General features: G+C 44.1%; 1 protein-coding gene across 5 annotated transcripts in view; it reads right to left on the reverse strand.

The window, feature by feature from the left end:
- Positions 1-21843, reverse strand: part of HSD17B7 (hydroxysteroid 17-beta dehydrogenase 7) — a 228951-nt gene that overhangs the window by 102289 nt on the left and 104819 nt on the right. For 4 of the 5 annotated variants that reach the window (XM_033961532.1, XM_033961533.1, XM_033961531.1 and 1 more), the window contains exon 6: positions 3467-3571. The exons of the other annotated variant lie outside the window; for it this stretch is intronic. In XM_033961532.1, the coding sequence (XP_033817423.1) occupies positions 3467-3571 (105 nt within the window). The remainder of the gene's footprint in view (positions 1-3466; positions 3572-21843) is intronic. 5 annotated transcript variants of the gene reach the window in all.

Below are 21843 nucleotides of genomic sequence, written 5' to 3' on the forward strand. Positions count from 1 at the left end.
ACCATTATCCTTTTCTTTCTCCGAGAGAGCCCACGTACCTATCCAAGGCCCTTTTGAATTCAGACATAGTCTCTGTCTCTACCACCTCTTCTGGGAGACTGTTCCATGCATCTACCATCCTTTCTGTAAAAAAGTATTTCCTTAGATTACTCTGGAGCCTATCACCTCTTAACTTCATCCTATGCCCTCTCACTGCAGTTTCCTTTCAAATTAAAGAAACTCAACTCATTTGCATTACTTAGGTATTTAAAAGTCTCTATCATATCTCCCCTCTCCCGCCTTTCCTCCAAAGTATACAGATTGCGATCTTTAAGTCTGTCCCCATACGCCTTATAAACTAAACTAAACTAAACCTTAGGTTTATATACCGCACCATCTCCAGGGTTGTGGAGCTCGGCACGGTTTACAGGAATTGTAAAGAGAAAGGAACTACAAGGAGAGGGTTAGAAGAGGATCAGAGGAAAGAAGGACGTTAGCCGGCTAGGATGTCAAAGAGGAGGGAAGTGTTAGATTTTTGAGAATAACCAGGTTTTCAGATGTTTACGGAAGGGTTGGAGAGCACTCAGGTTGCGAAGGGGGGAGTTAAGGTTGTTCCAGAGCCTTATGATGAAGACCACATACCATTTTAGTAGTCTTCCTCTGGACCGAATCCATCCTTTTTATATCTTTTAGAAGGTGCGGCTCCAGAATTAGAGGTCTCACCAAAGTCTTATACAGGGGCATCAAAACCTCCTTTTTCCTATTAGCCATACCTCTCCCTATGCAACCTAGCATCCTTCTAGCTTTTCCATCACCTTTTCAACCTGTCTGGCCATCTTAAGATCATCACATACAGTCACACCCAAGTCCCGCTCTTCTGTCATGCACATAAGCTCTTCACTCCCTAATCTGTACATATTCCTCCCCCTTCACTTTTGAGTCTCACAATGGCACTTTTGTACTTCTTCCTATCATTGATATATCTAAAAAATGTTTTGTCTCCCCATTTTACCTTGTCAGCCTTTTTTTCTTCCATTTGTATCTTTGCTTTCCTGACTTCTCAACCAGCCTCTCTTAACTTTTCCAGATATTTTTGCCTGTCTTCCTCTTTCTGCGATCTTTTGTACTTTATGAAAGCTAACTTCTTATTCCTTATCTTCTCAGCTACTGCTTTTTGAGAACCAAAGCGGTATTTTCCTCTTACTTGCCTCACAAAAAGATTTGACGCCCTTACAATAACTCCTTTCAGTTATGCCCACTGCATTTCTACTCCTTCCAGACATTCCCATCCAGATAACAATTCCATGATGTAATCCTCAATCCGAACAAAGTTAGTTTTTTAAGTCTAGAACCTTTACTTTTGAATGAGCCCTCTCTATACCCGTTTTAATATTAAACCGTACCATTCAGTGATCACTGGATGTCAGATGAACACCAACTGTAACATCAGAAACACTTTCCCCGTTGGTAAGCACTAAATCCAGTATGATCCCATCTCGTGTGGGTTCCATTACCAATTGCTGGAACAGTTCTCCTTGTAGAGAATCCAGGATCTCCCTATTTCTAGAAGATCCTACAATAGGGATATCCCAATCAACATCCAGCATGTTAAAATCACCTATTAGTAAAACTTCCCTTGTTTTAGATATAATCTGAATGTCTACTATTAAATCTCTGTCCACTGTGTCCGTCTGTGAAGGAAGCCTACATATCACACCAATGTAAATATATTTACCATTCCCTCTTTCCAAATTCATCCACAGTGCCTCTTCCTTGCCCTGCAGATTCTGCAACTGTGTGGCTTTAACATGATCTTTAACATATAATACTACTCTCCTTCCTATTCTTCCTACCCTGTCTTTCCTGAACAGATTATAACCCGGTACAACTACATCTCAGTCATGGCTCTGTGATTGCTTATACATGTCTCTGTGATTGCTTATACATCCAACTCATCTTTTTCCATCACTGCTTCTAGATCCAGAATCTCGTTTCCCATACTTAATACTGCTTTACAGACATTGCCCTCCTTTCCCATCCATTTACAGGTATTCAGTGATTTACTTACCGGAGGGATTATACTTACTCGGTAGCTTTGATCACCCTGCCCCATCACTTCTAGTTTAAAGCCCTCTTCAGTAGATTAGCCAACCTGCTGCCAAAGACACTTCTTCCCTTCTTTGATAGATGTATTCCATCACTGCTTAGCAGCCCTTGGAAAATCATCCCATGGTCCAGGAAGACAAATGCTTTCGATGACACCATCCATGTAGCCACGTATTCATATCCAGGATGCGTGCTTCTCTGACATAGCCCTTACCCTTGACAGATACTAAGACTGGGCTGGCACCGCAGAGCTGTGTAGCAGCCCACACTGTCTGAGCTATGACTGCTTCAATAACTCATTTCCACTCCGCATCTATTCAGGACATTTGCAAAGTGGCCACTTGCTCTTCAATTCATACCTTTACTTTTTACTACTGCTTGGAACAAGACTCCAAGAGAGACAGTTGGTTTGAACAAGCAGTTCTGCAGAATTTTTTTTACTTCCTGAGCAACAATGTTCCCTCCAACCCTCTTGGGTTTTGTCAGATTCATGTTTATATATCCATTATCTTTATCCAGAGTCATGACCTGACAGCTTGGGGGTCCCACATGCGAGAATGTCTGCTTGTTTTCGGAGAAAGCAAAGGTACTTACATGTAGCAGGTGTTCTCCAAGGACAGCGGACATATATTCTCACAACCCACCGAACTCCCCTAAGTTGGCTTCTTAGCTTTTTTACTTAACTGATGGCCCTGCGAGCTGACGTGTAGCAGGAAAGCAAAGGCAGACATGTGGTATGGGCACTGCTAAAACCCAGTGGATGACATCACCCTCCCCCCCCCCCACACACACAAGTGAGAATATATGCCATGCACACATGCTACAAATAAGTATCTTTGCATTATATGCACATACATTTTAAAGGTTTTTGTTTTTTTTTAATTAAACTTTGGTAAAAAGTAGCCTTAACGCACCCTTACACATCTTTCCTGTGTGCTTAGCCATTTGTACCACAGCTAAAAAAGGGCCGATAATCTCATTCCATTCTACATATAAAATAAAGCTGTAAAATTTCACAATGAAATTCCAAGCAATTGCTGAAAAAACAGCAAAAAACCCCAGTGGTTACTTTTTTTGGTCTTTACTTGTACATTATGTAGCTGAAGAGCAGTCATCAAGAAAGAGACATATAAATGGAGTGAAGAATCCAAGGCAGGCATGAAGAGTGGAAAAAACGGTCATTTATCCCCAAAACATTTTTTTTTTTGCTCCAAGCATACTTATTTTTATTTATTAGGATTTATTAACCACCTTTTTCACAAATCAGAAGACCTAATTACGATTGTAGTCAATTATACTTAGGACAAAATGATACAAATCAGAATCAGGTCTTAACTTCAAAGTCTCATGCTTAATGACATTGTGAAGATATTTTACTTACCAGCCACATGATCGGCATAATGAACATCCAGAAGAAAGATGGCAGAATTCCATAAGTTAGGTTAGTCATTACAAGACCTGGACAAACTACACTGGAATATAAGCCCTGTCAATAAATAAATAAGTAAATAAAATCAAACATATAAAATTGTAAAAATAGAAGTGAAGTAGAAGCAGCATCGAGGACAACAATTGAATGTGCACATATGAGAACTATATCTCCAGTATTTCCAAAAAGCACAGTTACTTACCGTAACAGGTGTTATCCGGGGACAGCAGGTACCTATTCTCAACATATAGGTGACGTCATCCATGGAGCCCGGATGCGGACAGCTTCGCAAGCAGACTTGCTTAAAGAACTTTTAGAAAGTTCGGGACTGCCGCACCGCGCATGCGCAAGTGCCTTCCTGCCAAACACAGGGCGCGCGTCTCCTCAGTTCAGATAGCTAGCAGAGAAGCCAACCAGGGGAGGTGGGTGGGTTTTGAGAATAGTTGCCTGCTGTCCTTGGATAACATCTGTTAAGTAACTATGCTTTATCCCAGGACAAGCAGGCAGCTTATTCTCAACATATGGGTGACCTCCAAGCTAACCAGAATGGGATGGTGGGAGTGTTGGCAATTTAAGAGAATAAATTTTGTAACACTCCCTGGCCAAAATGGCCATTCCATCTGGAAAAAGCATCCAGTGAAAATATGAACCGAGGAACAAGTGGCAGCTTTACAGATTTCCTCAACAGGAGTAGATCTAAGGAAAGCTACTGATGCCGCCATGGCTCTGACTTTATGGGCTGTGACTCGACTCTGTAGTTGCCTGAGCATAGCAGAAAGAGGTGCAAGCAGCTAACCAGTTGGAGATGATGTGCCTAGAAATTAAATGTCCCAACTTGTTTGGATCAAAGGAAAGTTGAGGTGCAGATCTGTGTGGCTTAGTTCTTTGCAAGTAAAAAGCTAAAGCACGCTTAGTCTAGAGCAGTGGTCTCAAACTTGCGGCCCACCAGATACTATTTTGAGGCCCTCGGTATATTTATCATAATCACAAAAGTAAAATAAAACAGTTTCTTGATCATATGTCTCTTTAGCTATAAATTACAATATTATTATTATGACTTAGCCAAAAGGAAAGATTTATAAACTGTAAAGAGTTTTCCTCATGCAAAAATTGTCATTTCTTTCATAAGACATTAACTATTTTTTCTGAGGCCCTCCAAGTACCTACAAATCGGAAATGTGGCCCTGCAAACGGTTTGAGTTTGAGACCACTGGTCTAGAGTATGAAGAGCTGTTTCTCCAGGATGAGAATGAGGCTTTGGAAAAAACACTGGAAGAACAATGGATTGATTGAGATGAAATTCTGAAACCACTTTCGGTAAGAACTTAGGATGAGTACTGAGATAGATGACAGGAGCCTATGGGAGACTTTTACAGGTTGTGAGACCTATTCCTACATTTTGCTGAAGTTGTTAAAGTCATGGACTTGTATACACTGGTTTCAGTTCAGATGCTGAGATGCTAATGTGTGGCATGTGAGTGTGTGGATTTCTTGCTGTAAAGTGTCTCAAGGACACCAACCAGTGCTGGAAAGACAATGAACAGTGCTGAAAGGAAAATGCAAGTCAGCGAGACACTCCATCATCCGGGAACCTAAGAACTGATAAAGTGATGCTGTACCCGTGTGAAGAATGGAAACTTCAAGAAGAAGAAAGTTCTAGAAGCTATGCCTGTCCAGGGCCCCCCAGGGAAGAATGGAGGCTTGGACTAGGAGAGGGTTAGATAGGCATTTGGTTTATCCAATAGGGTGATACATATTCCCAGCCAGGGGAAGTATCTGAGAAAAAGATACTTTTTATATAAAACCCCCATGCTATGGCAGAGTTTCCTTAGAGAGACTGTGCCATGCTTACAGAAAGATGCCGGCACTGTTCGTATGAGGTTTTTTTCTCTCCATTGTATATGTTCAAACTGATTTATTTCTGATTTGACAAATGCTGCTATAATACTAATTACTAGAATAAAAAGTTATTTGCTTTGGCATATACAATGTAATCTTGTTGGTTTTTATTTTGGGGGGATTTTTATATCACATCGGAACTCTGGTGAGGTAAAATAGCAGCCTTTCACTTCAATACGGAGGACCACCTTGTCATGATGGAATACTGTGAAAGGTGGGTCTGCAACTAAAGCTTGTAGCTCACTGACCCTGCAAGCAGATGTGAGAGCAATGAGAAAAACCACTTTCCAAGTGAGATAATTGAGATGAGCTGAAGCCATTGGTTCAAAAGGAGGCTTCATTGATTGAGCAATAACAACATTGAGATCCCAAACCACTGGGGAAGGTTTGAGAGGTGGTTTGACATGGAAAAGACCTTTCATAAATCTGAAAACCACAGGATGAACAGAAATGGGTTCGATAGGCTGATGAACAGCAGCAATTGCACTGAGATGGACTCGAATGGATGTGGCTTTGAGGCCTGATTGAGACAAATGGAACAGGTAATCCAAAACTGAAGACAAGGAGGTAGATTGAGGCTCTTTGTGATGAATGGTGCACCAAACAGAAAATCTAGTCCATTTCTGTTTGTTGCATTGTCTAGTGGTAGGCCTCCTAGAAGCCTCTAAAATATCCTGTACAGATTGATAAAACTGTAGAGTGACAGTTAAGTTGAAAGGTACCAAGCTGTCAGGTGTAGAGACTGCAGGTTGAGATGAAGTAGAGACCCCTAACTCTGTGTAAGCAGAGGGAAAAACTGGTAGAAGTAGAGGCTCCTTGCTGCTGAGTTGAAGTAGAAGGGAGTACCAAGGTTGCCTAGGCCACCGGGGAGCTATGAGAATCATGGTGTCATAGTCCTGTTTGAGTTTGACAAGTGTCTTGAGTATGAGAGGGAATGGAGGGAACGTATAGAGAAATTGATTCGTCCATTCCAGTAGAAAAGCATCTGCTTCCAGTCGGTGAGAGGAGTATATCCTAGAGCAGAACTGAGACAGTTTGTTGTTGTGGGGAGATGCAAAGAGGTCTATCTGAGGAGTTCCCCACTGAGAAATAATGTGATGAAGAGGTGAGGAATTGAGTGTCAATTCGTGAGGTTGGAGAAGACAACTCAATTTGTCCGCCAGACAGTTTTTCTCTCCTTGAATGTGGACAGCTTTCAGGAAGGTGTTGTGAAGGATTGCCCAATTCCAAACTTTCAGAGCTTCCTGGCAAAGAAGGAGATATCCTGTTCCTCCCTGCTTATTGACATAGTACATGGTGACTTGGTTGTCTGAATGAGGACTACCTGGTCATGAAGAAGATGCTGAAAAGCTTTTGAGAGCATTGAAATGACACTGAAGATCCGTGCTGGACCAATGGCCTTAAGTACGGAGACCATTGAGATGGTCCCCCCCATGCGTAGGTCGAAGAATTTGTCATACGGACCTTCTGATGAGGGGGCATTTGAAACAGTAAACCTCTGGAGAGATTGGAAGAGAGCATCCACCAGTGGAGAGACACTCTGATGTGTTGAGAGAGTAGGTTGAAAGCCTGAGCCCACTGAGATGCCAGGATCCACTGAGGGATTCTGAGGTGAAATCTGGCAAAAGGAGTCATGTGATCTTTAGATGCCATGTGACCTAGGAGAACCATCATGTTTCTCGCTGACAGTGTAGTGAGGGATGACACTTTGTGACATAGGTGAATGAGAGCATCCTGATGCTGCTGAGGAAGGAATGCTCTGAGCTGTACAGTATCCAATGAACTGTAGAGTTTGAGAGGGCTATAGCTGGGACTTGGGAAAGTTGATTGCGAACCCCAAACTTTGGAGGAACTAAATAGTCTTTTGGGTCGCTAGAATAACCCCTTGGGATGTTGAATCTTTGGATGAGCCAATCTTTGATGAGCCACCTGTAGACCATGGTTCCGCAGAGCTACTGCTACTACAACTAGGCACTTGGTGAAGACTCTTGGAGACGATGCCAGGCCAAAGGGTAGCACTCTGTATTAAAAATGCAAATTTCCCACCCGAAATCTGAGCAACTGTCGAGAGACTGGATGAATGGGAATGTGAGTGTAAGCCTCTTTGAGATCTAGAGAACATAACCAATCGTTCTGATCTAGAAGGGGATATAAGGATGCCAGAGACAACATGCAGAATTTTTCTTTGACTAAAAATTTGTTGAGTGCCCTGAGATCCAAGATAGGGCACAGATCGCCTGTCTTCATCGGAACTAGGAAGTAACGGGAGTAAAATCCCCTGCTCTGTTGTTCCAAGGGATCTTCCTCGATGGCACAGAGACGAAGCAGAGCTTGAGCTTCCTGAAGAAGGGTGGTCTACGATGGATTTGAATACTCTCTTGGAGAAACATCTGGTGGAATCTGGAGGAAACGAAGAGAGTAGCCTTCTTATATACCAACCAAAGGGGAAACAAAAAAGAAGTTTAGGACCCCAATGCTCCAAAAAGGCCACCGTCTGCATTTTTTTGTTCTGCTCCGATTTTCGCCGAAAAATCAAAGGCAAGCATCCTGGTTTGACTATTGGCGATGTTGCAAAGAAACTGGGTGAGATGTTGAATAACACAGCTTCAGAGGATAAACTTCCTTATGAAAGGAAGGCTGCCAAACTGAAGGAAAAATATGAAAAGGATATTGCTGCATATCGAGGAAAAGGGAAATCGGATGCAGTCAAAAAAGTTGTTGCCAAGCCTGAAAAGAGCAAGAAGAAAGAGGAAGAGGAGGATGAGGATGAATAATTCTCTACCAGAGGATTTTTTCTTGTCTATAAAGGATTTACCCCTGTACACAATTCACTCCTTTTTAAAGAAAAAAAATTAAAACATAAGGCTGTGTAAGATTTGTTTTTAAACTGTACAGTGTTTTTTTGTTTTGTTTTTTGTTTGTATAGTTCACACTACCAAATGTGTCTTTAGGAAGCCCTGTTCTTTAATGGTATTTCAGTAACCACTAAATTTGCCTGGTACAGTAAGGGGGTTGTAAAATGGCATGGAAGTTGAAGCAGGTTCTTGTTGGTGCATAACACAAAATAGTTACAAATATATAGTTTGGTTTCCATCTTCAGTTGTATTTGCATCATTTAAAAAATGGTCTAACTGAATATCACTTTGTAATTGCAAAATGCAAGTTGCAGCTGTTCTGTTGACATTCTTGAATGCTTCAAAGTAAATATATTTTCTTTCCTTTTTTACAATTGTCCTTTTAAAATAGGTATATGTGTGAAATGGAGAGCAGGGGGTAAAGAGTTACTCATATTTTACCAGATTTCATGTTTTTATATTGTTAGCAAACAAAATCTATGGTCTACTTCCATGCATAATAAAGCTATAGTAAGAAAAAAAAAAAAGAAAAAAAAGAGAGATTGTAGCCTTCCTTGATGATAGACAGCTCCCAGAGGTCTGATGCAATCATCTTCCAGCGGTGGTAAAAATGATGGAGACGACCTCCAATGGGAAGGGGAGAGGACAGAGGCAGAACAATGAAGGTTATGCTCTGTATTAGATGGTCAAAAAGGTTGAGAGTCCTTAGGCGCAGCAGGAGTATGAGATTTTTGCTGTCTTTGTCTTTGTGGTTGTTTCTTAGAAGGTGCTTGTGTATACAGAGCTGCTCTGTGGAAAACGCCTCTGGTAAGATGGAAGAGGCCAGTAGCCTTTAGAGGTAGAAGGCTTAGGCTTAGGATGAATGATGGAGGGAAACGATTTCTCATGTTCAATCGTTTAGTAGCTGCCTCAATGGAGTCATCAAACAAGGGATGTTGGCCAGACGATCTTGAAGATTTGGGTCCATGTTTACAGTGCGAAGCCAGGCAAGCCGGCGCATTGCCACTGAGAAGCCAATAACCCTCGAGGAAAGTTCAAATACATCATAGGAAGATTGCAAGAGATGCATGCAGAGTTGAGTCAGAGTGGTAATCGCATGCTGAAACCCTGGAAGACGCTGTTGAGGAATATATTTGAAATATTCAGGCAGTGTGTCAAGCATATGCTTGAAATAAGAAATTAAAACAAAATTGTAATTCAAAACTCTAGTTGCCATAAGAGAATTTTGATACAGACGTCAACCAAACTTGTCCATGGTCCTGCCCTCTCTTCCAGAAGGGACAGTGGCATAAACTTTGGTAGGATTGGTCCTTTTCAGAGAAGACTCCACGAGAAGGGATTGATGGGATAACTGAGATTTCTCGAAGCCCTTGCAGTGGACAATGTTGTAACGAGATTCCAGCTTTCCTGGTACAGCAGGAAAGGAATAAGGTGTTTCAAGATTTCTCTTGAAAAGTTTGAGAAAGAAGTCTATTAATTGGCAATTTAAGAGACTCCACAGGAGGACAAGACATACTCATTTCATCTAAATACTCCGTAGAGTATTTGGAATCAGAGTCCAAAGTAATATTGAGGTCCTTACTCATTTGACTTAGGAAAAAGAAAAAGATATCTGCTCCAAGGAAGATTGACCTCGAGGGGAAGGTGACCTTGAGGCTCCTTGCAAGGCAGAGAACGAAGGTAAAGCTTTTCTGGAGTACTGATATCTGAGATGCAGGTATAGATGACTCACTGAGAGAATGGATAGAATCCCTCGCAGGAGAAGAAGTATAGGTGTAAGGCTCTGGAGGTGGTGTTCTCGACTTCGGAGATGGAGACCTCGAAGAGTCTTGAGGCCTGGAGAAACGAGGCCTGTCTCAAGAAGAGGATCTGTGCCTTGATGGATGCCTCAACTGATGTGGAGAACTGTACCTCGAATCAGGCAGGTCTCGCTGAGAGGAATGTTGAGGAGTCTTCGCCCTATGCCTTGGAAAGGGCGACGCCTTATGTGAGGAAGGAAGCCTGGAGATCGAGATCGAGACACCAAAAGGCACTGAACTCCTTGTGTCGAGGTATCTCGAGGCACTGACAAGGACTGGACTGCTTGAGTAACATGCTGAGGCTCCAGACGAGACACTCGCAAAGACTCGACTCCTTGCATAGTGTGTAGAATCCTGTCGAGGCACTCCTAAGGACTCGACTCCTTGTGATAGTGCTAAGTGCTCAGACTGGGCTGCAGGAAGCAGAGTCGAAGCAGGAGTATGTTTGGCAAGCATATTACCAAACTGATGATCCAAAATGGTCTGGATCATAGCCTCCAAATGTGACACCGAGACTTGAGGACCTGGTACATTTGGTGTGGCTACAGTCTCTGAGGAAAAGAAGGAAGAATGACTCTTCAACTTTGAGACATGCTTCTTGGGCAGCTTGATAACCACTGCTGATACCTGACCTGAGGGAGGCAGTGAGGCAAGCATCTCGTCAGGAGAAGACTTAGTAGATTTGCTCGAGGACGAAGACCCGCCGAATGAGAAGGGTTTGATTAAGGTCGAGGTCGAGGCAGAAGGTGGAACCCCGGTGAGAAGCTTGCCAGATTCGAGGTCGAGATCGGGGAAAGTAGATCCATACCGCCAAAGAGTTTTTCCACATGAACTCGATAACGTTTGAGAGCTCGTAGTTGAAGGGTAGCACAGCGGGCACATGACTCCAGATGATGGTCAAGTCCCAAACACTGAACACACCACCTAAGTGGGTCAGTGAGGGAGATCGAGCGCTGGCAATGGCTACTCTTCTTGAAGCCTGTGACCGGCCGAGACATAAATGGAAAAATAGCCTCAGCGATATCGAAGCCCGCAGGCTGAGGCCGCGAGACAGGCCCCGCCATGACAGAAAAGAAAAATCAAATTAAGTTGTTTTTTTATAAAAAATAAAACGTGCAAGAAAAACCCAGCGACCTGTAAAGAAATAAAACACGAGCCACCGTGAAAGAAGGCACGAAGTAGAACTGAGTTTAGTGCCCAGTGTCAAAATAGGACTTCTTGGCTCCGTGGAAAACTGAGAACTGAGGAGACGCACGCCCTGCGTCAAGGCGCACATGCATGGTGCGGTAGTCGCGAACTTTCTAAAAGTTCTTCAAGTAAGTCCGCTTGCGAAGCTGTCCGCATCCGAGCTCCTGGATGACATCACCCATATGTTGAGAATAGACTGCCTGCTTGTCCTGAGGTAATATATCATAAGTCCCTATACCTTGTTTCAATTTAATGGACTGTAAACTGTATTTTTGAACATTTTAAAGCATTGTCTTTACAAATCTGCAACTGAGCTAGGAGTACATTCGTTCACGCAGCCCTGACAGTCCTCCATTGCAGCCCTCAATCACCTCCCATCCTGCAGTCAGCATTATAAGAACATAAGAATTGCCATACTGGGACAGACTGAAGGTCCATCAAGCCCAGTATCCTGTTTCCAACAGTGGCCAACCCAGGTCCCCATTTGCTCACACTTTACCCCCCCCCCCTCGTCTTACTCCTCCAAACCTTCCTCAAGTGCTGCCATGCAAACTGCCTCCTCTCATAGAACTTCCTCAGGCCTCAGGCAGTGAGAGAAACAGCATGACTTTAGCGAAGTAGCACTTGAGAAAGGCTCAGAGGGCTGAAGTGGTCAGGCAGACAGAGCAGAGAGTGAGGATGTGCAGTGTACATGCTTTTCAATGCTAACCATTCTTTCAAAAGATTTTTCCAACTCTTTCTTATAAATAATTGCCAACAATTTTTTTATATGCAAGGGCAAATATCGCACATAGCTCAAAAAGACAGTAATTATGTGTGGCACTCAGAGCTTTTTTATGACCACTCTGCGACCCTTCACATGAAAAAGGTTGGAGACCCTTGCTCTAGAACAAGGGTGTCCAACCTTTTGGCTTCTCTGGGCTGCATTGGCTAAAAAAATTTGTTCTGGGGCCGCACAAACACTAACACTAGCCGATGAGCAAAAAAAAAAAGGTTGAGCAGGTCCCAAATTTGCAATCACTAATATAGAAGATTTACGTATCTAATAATAAACCTTCATTAAAGGGACACTGTGGAGAGGAACCCAAAAAAGCAGTAATACTTACCCTGACTGAGTGATCCCTCCCACATGTACCGCTGACAGTGGGAGCAGCCACAGGTTTCCGCATCCCCATTCTGATGAGCAGGGATGCGTGCTCCTGGTTCCCCCATTCACTTCTATTACAGCTACGGTGAGCCTCTTCAGAGGTGAGCCTCATTAGAACGGGGATGCTGAATCAGCTATCAGCAGCGCACATGGAGGATCGTTTAATCAGAGTAAATATTACTGCTTTTTTGAGCCTCCCACTTTGAGCTTAGGCTCCCTCAAAATGAATATCTCCCCTGCTGTAGCTAGTAGGGATCCCTAAGCTTCACCAACTGACGGCCCCCTCCAACTTCCCAAGTTCTGCAGCTGGCAGCAATATTGCAGAGTGGCTGCCATCCCTCCTCCCTGCCCCCCCCTTGGCATTCATGCATGCATGAAAGCAGTGGCAGCTTGAGGATATTGCCATTGGCTGCAAAGCTTGAAGATTTGGGGTTGCAAGACTGGAGGAAGATGTCTCTAGTTGGTAGGGCTTGGGAATCCCCACTAGCTCAATTATTTATAAATAGAATTCAGGCAGGGAGAAACTTTGGTGCCCATCCACTAATTATGGGCTCCAGTCCCTCCCCCAAATCAGCTGTATATGACTACGCCACTGAATACAAAGATAATTGTGATGCACGTATCCCAAAGCTAACATATTCCAGTTAATAAATTCAAATAAAATAATTTTTTTCTACCTTGTTGTCTGGATGTTTTGTTTTCCCATCATCTTGGTCCCAGTTTCTCTTTCTGCTTTTTGTCTATCTTCAACTAATTCTCTTTCCAGTGTCTGCTGTCCATTTTTTTTCTCCTCTTCTGTCGTTTCATTTCCTTCTTATGCCTGTCTTCAATGTATTGATTTTTCCTTTTTCAGCTTTCTTAACTTTTTTGCCTCTGTCCACTCAAATCTTGCCTTCTTTCTCACCCTTCTTCTTTTTAAATGTTCAGTTACCTCTTAATTCTCCATCTTCTCTCAGTTCCTAACTCTACCATTTCCTATCTCACGCCTTTCCCAGCCTCCTATTTCCTGCTGTCTACTCCCCATTACCACATTTCTACCACTGTACTCACTGCTCTGTCATTCATCTTGTCATCTCCCTTTTGACCTCATCCACCTGGCTCACCACTTTAAGAATCCCCCTCCATCTTTCCTCTGGTCAGGCTATAATTCCCTGTCCTTTTCTTTCCATCTCCTAGCATCTTCTTATCCCAGCTCTCTTCCTTCCTGCCCTCCTATGGGTCCATCTCTGCTCCTCTATCCCCGTGGTCCAACATTTTGCGCCCTCTCTTTTCTATTTTTCCTCTTCCCTCCCCCCCTTGATGCTGAACAATGAAATGGAGGGGGGAAAAAAAAGAGATGCTGCATCTCTCTGCCTTCCATCCACAGGTCTAATATTTCTCCCTCCCTCCCTTCCATCCCCAAATCCAACTTCTCTCCCTTTCTCTTTCCAACTGCCCCCATCCCATCTCTCCCCCTGCCTACCTGCCTTCCCCAGGTCCACCATTTCTCCCTTTCTCTTCCCAACAGTTCTCCCTTTCTCTTCCCAACAGTTCTCCCTTCAAGTATCTCTTTCCCTCTTCCTCCACACCACCCCAGGTCCAACTTTTCTCCCTTCAGACTATTGCTCACCATCTTTCTGCCCTGTTTCTGGCCATCATCTCTCTATCATCTGTTTCTGGCCCTATAAGCTCTCTCTCTCCACATCCAATTTAGCACTTCTTTTAATACCTTCCCCCTCTGTACTTAAAAAAGAAAAGTCCAGGAGGCTTCCTCGGCCCAGTATGTTCTTCCCCTTCTCTCTCCCCAATTGCACCATCTCTTTCCCTCTCTCAAACACCCAATTCTCCCTTTCTATTATCTCTCTCACCTCATCTCTTTCCTTCACTCCCTCCATTCTTCCATCTTATGGCTCATGCTCCCCTCTGTCTTTCCCTTCATTCTGTCTCCTTCACTGCTGCTCCCAGCCCTCTCTGCCTTCTCCTGAAGGGCTACTGCTGCTGGTGTCTGTAACTCCCAGTTCCTAAGACCGTTGATTTTAAAGATTATTTTAGCACAGGGGAAGAGCTTGGATCGTTATGAGACTGGAGAAGAGAGGGCTTAGTCCCCGAAGTTCCCTCAAATCTATGAACTGTACAGAAGGAGGGGAGGGAGGGAAGGTGGTGGGGAGAATGAATGAACTCCGCGCCGCCCTTTGGGACTAGAAACCACTGGATGGGCTTCTCTCTGCAAGATGCATACGGCCTCGCTCAAGCTCGAGGGTGTTTATCGTCTTGCCTCGGTGATTTCTGTCTTGCCGGCGTCCTCCTCCATCTTCCTGCAGCATTTTCTGAAAGCTGAGAGCATCGGCTTCCATGCGCCTCTCGTAGTTGATCTGGAAGCGTTCCCTCTGACGTCGTGACATCAGAGGGAACAGCCGCAAGAGGCACATAGGATCCGCTTCCCGTGGCTTTCAGCGAACGCTGCAGGAAGATGGAGGAGGGCGCTGGCAAGACAGAAAACACTGCATCACCCTCGAGCGTGAGCAGGGCCGCACAAAATACTTCTTCGGGCCATGGGTTGGACACCCCTTCTCTAGAACCATAACCGCTAGATGTACAAACATTTGAACATGTGTTTGTTTGTTTTTTAACAATAGAACATCACAAAACTCAGAAGCCATCTCCAAAGAATTTTCTTTGAAGAACAGCAACTTTGTGTACACTGCAATAATCCTGTGCATGAAAAGGGAAGATTAGGTTTTATTCTCCATTGGTCGTGAGACCCTGCTGAAGGCAATCAATCACATTCTTTTCTCTGCCTCCACCTCCTTCCTCAGTGGGCTGTCACCCAGCTTCTCAAGTTTGTACCAAAGCAAAATCTGTAAGAATAAACTTAAGAAGGAGGGGTATGGGGAACCTCCCCATCTCCATCAACTCTGTTCTGCTCTGCAAAGATCAGTGAACAAAACATATCAATTTTAAAAACGACTAGTAAAACAAGCTAGAAACAAGAACCAAGGTAGAACAAACTACCTAGCTAAGCACAACCTGCACTAATAACTATGGAGCATTTAAACGCCCTCATTTGTTTCTTAGTAACGTCATTTCATCTCACACTTTGAACCTGCTTGACCGTGAAAATTCAAGCATTTGGCAATACCATGCATGTCTAAGACAGTAAGCAGGCTATTTGAAATCTGACAGACTGGGCCTTCAAGACTCATATGCCCTATTAGAAAGAAGATTATCGAGGTAAAAATCTAATCTGCCCTTCTAGTGCAAAAGTCATATAGTCTTGAACAACTGGGATGTATCAAAGCAGTCCTTTGAGTAGAGCGGGGCAGATGAGCCTGCTGCTAGCACTTAGGACCCAAATGCGGTGTCCAATCGTACTGCCCTATCCACCCTATAAAACTTTGTGAAGGTAAGATGAGTGGACTACATGGCCGCCCTACATATCTCTTTAGGCGTCATAGCCCTTGCCTACGCCCATGAAGAGACCACACTCCTAGTTGAATGTTCCCAAGGAGACCAGATATGGTTTCTCACATCCGATATACACAGATGAGCTTGCCATGCAAATCCATCAAGAAATAGTAGCTTTAAAAGCTGCTCTACCCCAGCGACTTGGATTTGTTAGAACAGATGATCCAACAGATAAAACTCTTTCATCACCTCAGGATAGCAGAGGAGAGTTCTCCTGACATCCAGTAACATGAGGACACTATGGTATGTATCCGTAAGCGACACAATGATTGGATGGGCTGGAGTTAGCTTTGATGATAAATCCAGAAGTTGGGACCTAAGGACAGTAGCAGGCAGACTTTACAGTCTATGGCCCAGAAATATCAAAGAGAAAAGGACAATTAAATTAAATTATGAATTTATAATGCACAACACACGGGGATCTGAAGTTCTACCCACTTTGATAATAACTGAAAGCGATTAAGGTGTTTAGGAGCTTTTCACAGTAGAATAACACCTCTGAATAATTTAGATTAAGATTTTTGAAATTGTTTTTGAGAAGGGTATTTTTCAAAGAAGTATGGGCAGGATTCACTAAACCTCCAAACTGTACACGATCCGTTTCCTACTGCATGCCAGCCGACTGATTCAGTAAAGGCCTGCATGCAAATGGAGACGATCGTTAGCACGCCCCCTAACCATGGCTAGAGCGATCCCACACTCATGCGCACACCCTGACAGTAGTGACAGGTGAAGCAGCCTCCTGTCACTGCTGTCAGGGCTCAGCCCAGCGCAGATCTCTCTTGCCTGCTCCCGGACTCTCCTGCTCTCTGCTACCATTTCCTGCAGTGCAAGCCCGTGGTTTTAAAGCGGACCTGCACTGCGGGGAACGGCAGCAGAGAACAGGAGAGTCCGGCGAGCAGGGAAGAGAGATCGGGCACACTCTGTCCCTGCCCGACACCCCCCCGCCTCCTCACCCACAAATAATCCCCCCCGCGACCCACAAATAGCAAGAGGGAAGCCCACTCCTTCCTGCCTCCACCTAACGCTGCCCTCACTGCCCGTGTGAATATGACAGGAGGGATACCAACTCCCTCCTGTCACCAACTGAGTCACCCCCTGACCGGCATGTGACTCACCCCCCCCCCCCTGGCACACCACAGCATCCCCGACCAGCACACTGCTGCATCCCGACCTGCCCGGCCCATCCCTGGTCGGGCCTGGCCCGACCCTCCTGATCCGACACCACCCCTGTACCTAACAGTTGGAAGCAGGAGGGGTGGTCAGTTCCTCCTGCTCCTTAGACCTCCAGCAACGTCTTCCGGAGCAGGAGGAACCGCAAAGTCCTCCTGCTCCTTCGCCTCCTCCTGCTTCCCTGATGACGCACTGCGAATGTGGGCCTTAGGCCCCACCCCGGTGCATCATGTGATGCATGGGAAGAAGCCTAAGGCCCTGATTGGCTAAGGCGCCACAGGCCCCTCCCAACAGGGAGTTCTTATTTTAATGTTCATGTAAACCAGTGGTCTCAAACTCACGGCCCAGGGGCCACATGTGGCCCGCCATGTACTATTTTGAGGACCTCGGTATATTTATCATAATAAAAGTAAAATAAAACAGTTTCTTGATCATATGTTGCTTTAGCTATAAATTACAATATTAGTATTAAGACTTAGCCAAAAGGAAAGATTTATAAACTATGAAGAGTTTTACCTTATGCAAAATTGTCATTTCTTTAATAAGACATTAACTATTTTTTTCCGAGGCCCTCTAAGTACCTACAAATCCAAAATGTGGCCCTGCAAAGGGTTTGAGTTTGAGACCACTGATGTAAACCATGCCGAGCTCTGACTTTATAGAGAGAATGGGGTATATAAGCTTAAGGTTTAGTTTAGTTTAGTTTCACTTTGGACTGCTCAGTGAAATTAACTGGGTCAGTGTTACCAAACCTTAGTTCCAGGACTGTGACCAGTTTTGTGAACCTAATTTGTTTTCTTTTTGGTTATAAAGTTATCTATGCTGTATGCCAGGAATGTGATACTGTTTTGAGACTCCATTTGGCCAGTGGCCTAAATAAACCTTTATTTTCTTTGAACAATCTGACTGATGATTTGATCCTTGCGAGGAAAAGGCCATACACTCCTATGCAGCTGCCTGGATCCTTTACAAGTCTTGAAAGGATCCTCTAGTTACAGACAACACGCTGGGGTGGTGTTTTGTCACAGCCAAAGCACACTAACGAAGGGAGTTAGGCGCCTAAGGGTGACAATATCCACACCATTGTCATACTGAAAACACCCTTTCATTTATTTTGGGAACAAACACAATAAGATTTAAAAAATACAGTAGAATCTCAGTTAACCAGCACCCTTGAGAAATGATAGATGCTGGATAAATGTAATTTCTGGTTGCTTGAGAGTTACTATTAAAAATAGGCCTAATACTAATCCCATACTATGCCATACCATAAACTGTTCCAGACAAACTACCGGACATGTGGTAGGCAAAATGTGGGTGTACTCAGGTGTTGCATGCCAAGTTTACACTTAAATGTCCGCCAGAGATTGATTTTATTTTCATTTTTATTTAAAGTATTACAGCATTTCTTAGATTGTTTTTGTTGGTTGCTTGAGTTCTGGTTAACAGAGAGTCTACTGTACTCATTATTTACATGGGAAGATTAGACTCTTACCTCAGTAATCTTCTTTCTAGTAGACAGAATCTCTATTCTTGAAACTGTGGTTAGTCAAGTCAATCCCTTCTTGCGAGAATTCTTGCAGGGAGCTTCATTAGCATTATTTAAGCTGCCTCTCATCCTCTGGGCTGTCCGCCAATTCCTCAGTTCATACCAAAGCAGATGGTCAGCCCTGGAGAGAAAATAGAATAGGAGAGGTACAGGGACACTCCCCAAGAAACATGTCTATTCTGCTCATATCATATCATATAACAGATAAATAAAACTTAATCATTTGCAACACATAACAAGATGAAAACAAACAAGGCACCAACCTGAAAGCAACTTGCACTAAGAGTGAGGGAGATTATATAGATACCCTCTAGATTCTTCAATGCAGCAGTCGCGTCCTCTATCCTTGTCAAGTTTGGACAAAAGAAAGAAACAAGATGTCTGGATTCCCCAGCACCTTTGAGGCAGTAAGCAGACAAATGAACATCTGACAGGGCAACCTTCATGAAGAGTGTGTCTGTCTACTAGAAAGAAGATTACCGAGGTAAGAACCTAATCTTTCCATCTAGTCGACAGACACTTTATTCATAACATAATAACAAAGCAGTCCCTGAGTTTAGGATGAGACAGATGAGCCTGCTGTCAGGTGGAGATAAGAGTACTCAACTGAACTCTTTTACTGGATATCAAGCTTCCTGGTCAATCAGTACTGCCCATAATCAGGTAAGACATAATTTTTCCTTCTTTAGCACCAGCAGCAGATGAATCCAAAGACTATTGGGATGTAGCAAAACAGTCCTCGAATAGGGAGGGAAACAAGACACCACCCCCGAAAGAACTGAAGCCCGAGAGTACCATATCACAATGCCAAATCAAGACCAAAAACAAATGTACCAATGACTAAGTTGCCACTCTACAAAGTTCCGTCAACAAGAAGCAATACAAAATCAGCCCCCAAAAATTATCACTGCTACAGAAAAGCACCTCCTCCACCCCTCCGGTATCGGTTCGCATGAAAGAAGATACACAGTGATAAAGTAGACTCCCTAAGCTATCATGTCCCTGTAGAAGCCACAGAGTCCTTGTTTTGGCCCGAGGAAGCAACAAAAAGATTCCTGAAATGCCGAAAATCTTTAGAATATTGAAGTCTCTACAGCAGGGGTGTCAAAGTCCCTCCTCGAGGGCCGTAATCCAGTCGGGTTTTCAGGATTTCCCCAATGAATATGCATTGAAAGCAGTGCATGCACATAGATCTCATGCATATTCATTGGGGAAATCCTGAAAACCCGACTGGATTCCGGCCCTCGAGGACCGACTTTGACACCTGTGCTCTACAGATACCAAAGAAATGTAACAACTGAAACTGAGGTCCACAACTGACAAGACTAGGTTCTTACCTCAATAATCTGGGTTCTGTTAGGATACACAGGAGTCCGTACTTGAGCTGTTGATTTCCAATTCCCGGGAAATTGCAGATGGGTATCACTTTAAGAACTCGAAACTCCTCCCCTTCTGCAGTGGAGAACAGCACACTCCTCAACTGGTACCAAAGCAATCGAAAGCTGCTGAAACATAAAAGTAGGAGAGGCATGGGGAACTTCCTGGCAACAAATATATTTTGCTTTGTTCTGAAACTTAGGAAATAGAGCAATGATTAATAAACAATTAATGAACAAACTGCGAACAATAAATCATACACATGAGTAACTAAGAGCCAAACTGCTAAATGCAACAAGAAGGTGCAAAGGAACCCTCCCAAGAGGAAAGAGAACAGGTAACCCACTGCTCGCGTAACATGTTACTGCTTAATCTTAGATACAGTAGAAGAGCTCCCGAGACAGACACCAGCAATGTCGAAAGCAGATTATTAAGCAAATCACAAAATATCTGCACAGGGAGAGCAGTACAGACTCCTGTGTGTATTCTAATAAAACTCTGATTATCAAGGTAAGAACCTAACATGTCATTCTGTTGCAGATACACAGGAGTCCGTACTTGAGCTGACGTACCAAAGCAGTGTCATACGTCTAGGGGTAACAGATGAGCCTGCCCGCAGAACCGAAGACTCAAAGGTGGCATCCTATTGAGCCGCAACATCCACTCTGCTGAACTTCATAAAAGTATGAAAAGTAGCCCAAATAACTGCTCTATAGATTTCATCAGGTGAAACAGCCTGAGCCACTGCCCAGGAGGTCACTACAATTCTCATGGAATGTGCTGCAAGAGAATGTAGGAGGAAGAAATCGCCATGCGGATCCATCTGGCAATGGAAGCTTTGGAACACGGCCTGCCCCATCTCAAATGACTGGTCAGCACAAAATGTGTTTCAGGCAGATAATCAGGGCCCTGCGCACATCCTGCTTGAGCAAATGTTTGTTCTGTTTGACTAAAAGGTGGGCAAACAAAGTTCCTGATTGAGATGGAAGGCGGAAACCACATTCAAAAGAAAGGAAGAACCGTGCACAGTGAAATACTCAACCCCATGAAATGGAGAAACAACTCTCTGCAGGAGAGGGCCTGCAATTCCAAGATCCTTCTTGCTGAGACTATGGCAACCAAAAACACTGTCTTGACCATAATGTCAAGCAGGGAAACTTCCGAAAGAAGCTCATAAGGAGCAAGGGCCAGACCCTTCAAGACTATATTGAGGTCCCAGGATGGGAATGGTCTGCACAATGGGGGTCTCAGCCTGAGAACCCTCTCAATCGAGTGACGTCCGGGTGAGAAGCCAGAGACAGAAGGCCACTCCAAGCCCGAAAGCATGAGATACCGGCTATCTGCACTTTCAGGGATGAAACTGCAAGGCCCATTTCAAAGCCAGCTTACAGGAAAGCAAAAATCACCGGAACAGGAGCTCTCTCTGGTTCCACTTGCTCCTTGGCACACCATTAACTGGAAGGTATTCCAGGACTTAGCACAACCAGCAACCATCGCAGGCTTCGTAGTCCTAAGGAGAGTTGTAACCATAACCTCTCTGAATAACCCTTCTGAATAAAGGCCACACGCTCAAGAGCCAAGCTGTGGAGACCATCTAGACAGAAGGGAGTACTGGAGAGGGTGCATATGAGCCATTGCAGAGTACCACTTCCAAGGAACATAAGAATAGCCTTACTGGGTCCATCTAGCCCAGTAGCCCATCCTCACAGTGGCCAACCCAGGTCACAAGTACCTGGCAAAAATCCAAAGAGTAGTAACATTCCACGCTACTGATCCAGGGCAAGCTGTGGCTTTGCCCATGTCTGTCTCAATAACAAACTAGAGAGCTGCACGGGAACGGGGATGATGGGAATCCTGCGGGTTCCCCCTTTGGGTCACGGGGATCCCGTGGGGACGCC

The sequence above is a fragment of the Geotrypetes seraphini genome, chromosome 10, assembly GCF_902459505.1.
Source record: "Geotrypetes seraphini chromosome 10, aGeoSer1.1, whole genome shotgun sequence".
Taxonomy (NCBI): Eukaryota; Metazoa; Chordata; class Amphibia; order Gymnophiona; family Dermophiidae; genus Geotrypetes; species Geotrypetes seraphini.